This window comes from Lipotes vexillifer, unplaced genomic scaffold (genome assembly GCF_000442215.2).
Source record: "Lipotes vexillifer unplaced genomic scaffold, Lipotes_vexillifer_v1.1 scaffold1477, whole genome shotgun sequence".
In the NCBI taxonomy this organism is placed as follows: domain Eukaryota; kingdom Metazoa; phylum Chordata; class Mammalia; order Artiodactyla; family Lipotidae; genus Lipotes; species Lipotes vexillifer.
This window is the reverse complement of record NW_006776536.1, coordinates 668,147-668,577: the sequence shown is the minus strand read 5'-3', so window position 1 is coordinate 668,577 and position 431 is coordinate 668,147. Positions and strand designations below refer to the sequence as shown.

Here is a 431-nt window from a genome sequence, read left to right as displayed (position 1 = left end):
TCCCACAGACTTTAACCACCACCCCCCCTCCCCCACATCCGACCGGGGAAGCTCTCTCTCCTCCTCCGGCCTGAGCCCTTCCAAGCCCCAGAGCGGGACTGGAGGGGGACTGAGCTGGGCCCGGCCCCTGGTCCCAGGTGCGGCCTGCGCGCTCCTGCGGACGCGCAATATGAAGCGTACCTCCCCCACCCCGCGCCTTGGTCGCCTACTTCCCACCGCCCTCACCTGGATCATGTAGAGCTGGGCCACCTGGTACTCGTCCAGGCTCATGGGCAGCAGAATGTGGTACTCCTTGATGAGCATCCTGAAGGCGTTCGGCCGGCGGCGCGCGGCCTCCGCTCCCGCTGGCGCAGGACACCGCGAGGCCGTCAGTGCGGGGCGGCGGCGCGCGGCCCCGAGCCCTGCGCGAAGGCCGAGGGGCTCGGGCCCGG

The 431-nt window shown here is 71.2% G+C and overlaps 1 protein-coding gene across 1 annotated transcript in view; it reads right to left on the bottom strand.

Moving 5' to 3' along the window:
* PITPNM1 (phosphatidylinositol transfer protein membrane associated 1) overlaps nucleotides 1-307 on the bottom strand; it is a 12,728-nt gene extending 12,421 nt beyond the window's left edge. Inside the window, exon 1 of the mRNA XM_007450424.1 lies at nucleotides 226-307. Coding sequence (XP_007450486.1) covers nucleotides 226-303 — 78 coding nt within the window. The 5' untranslated portion in view covers nucleotides 304-307. The remainder of the gene's footprint in view (nucleotides 1-225) is intronic.
* Nucleotides 308-431: the final 124 nt, after the last annotated feature.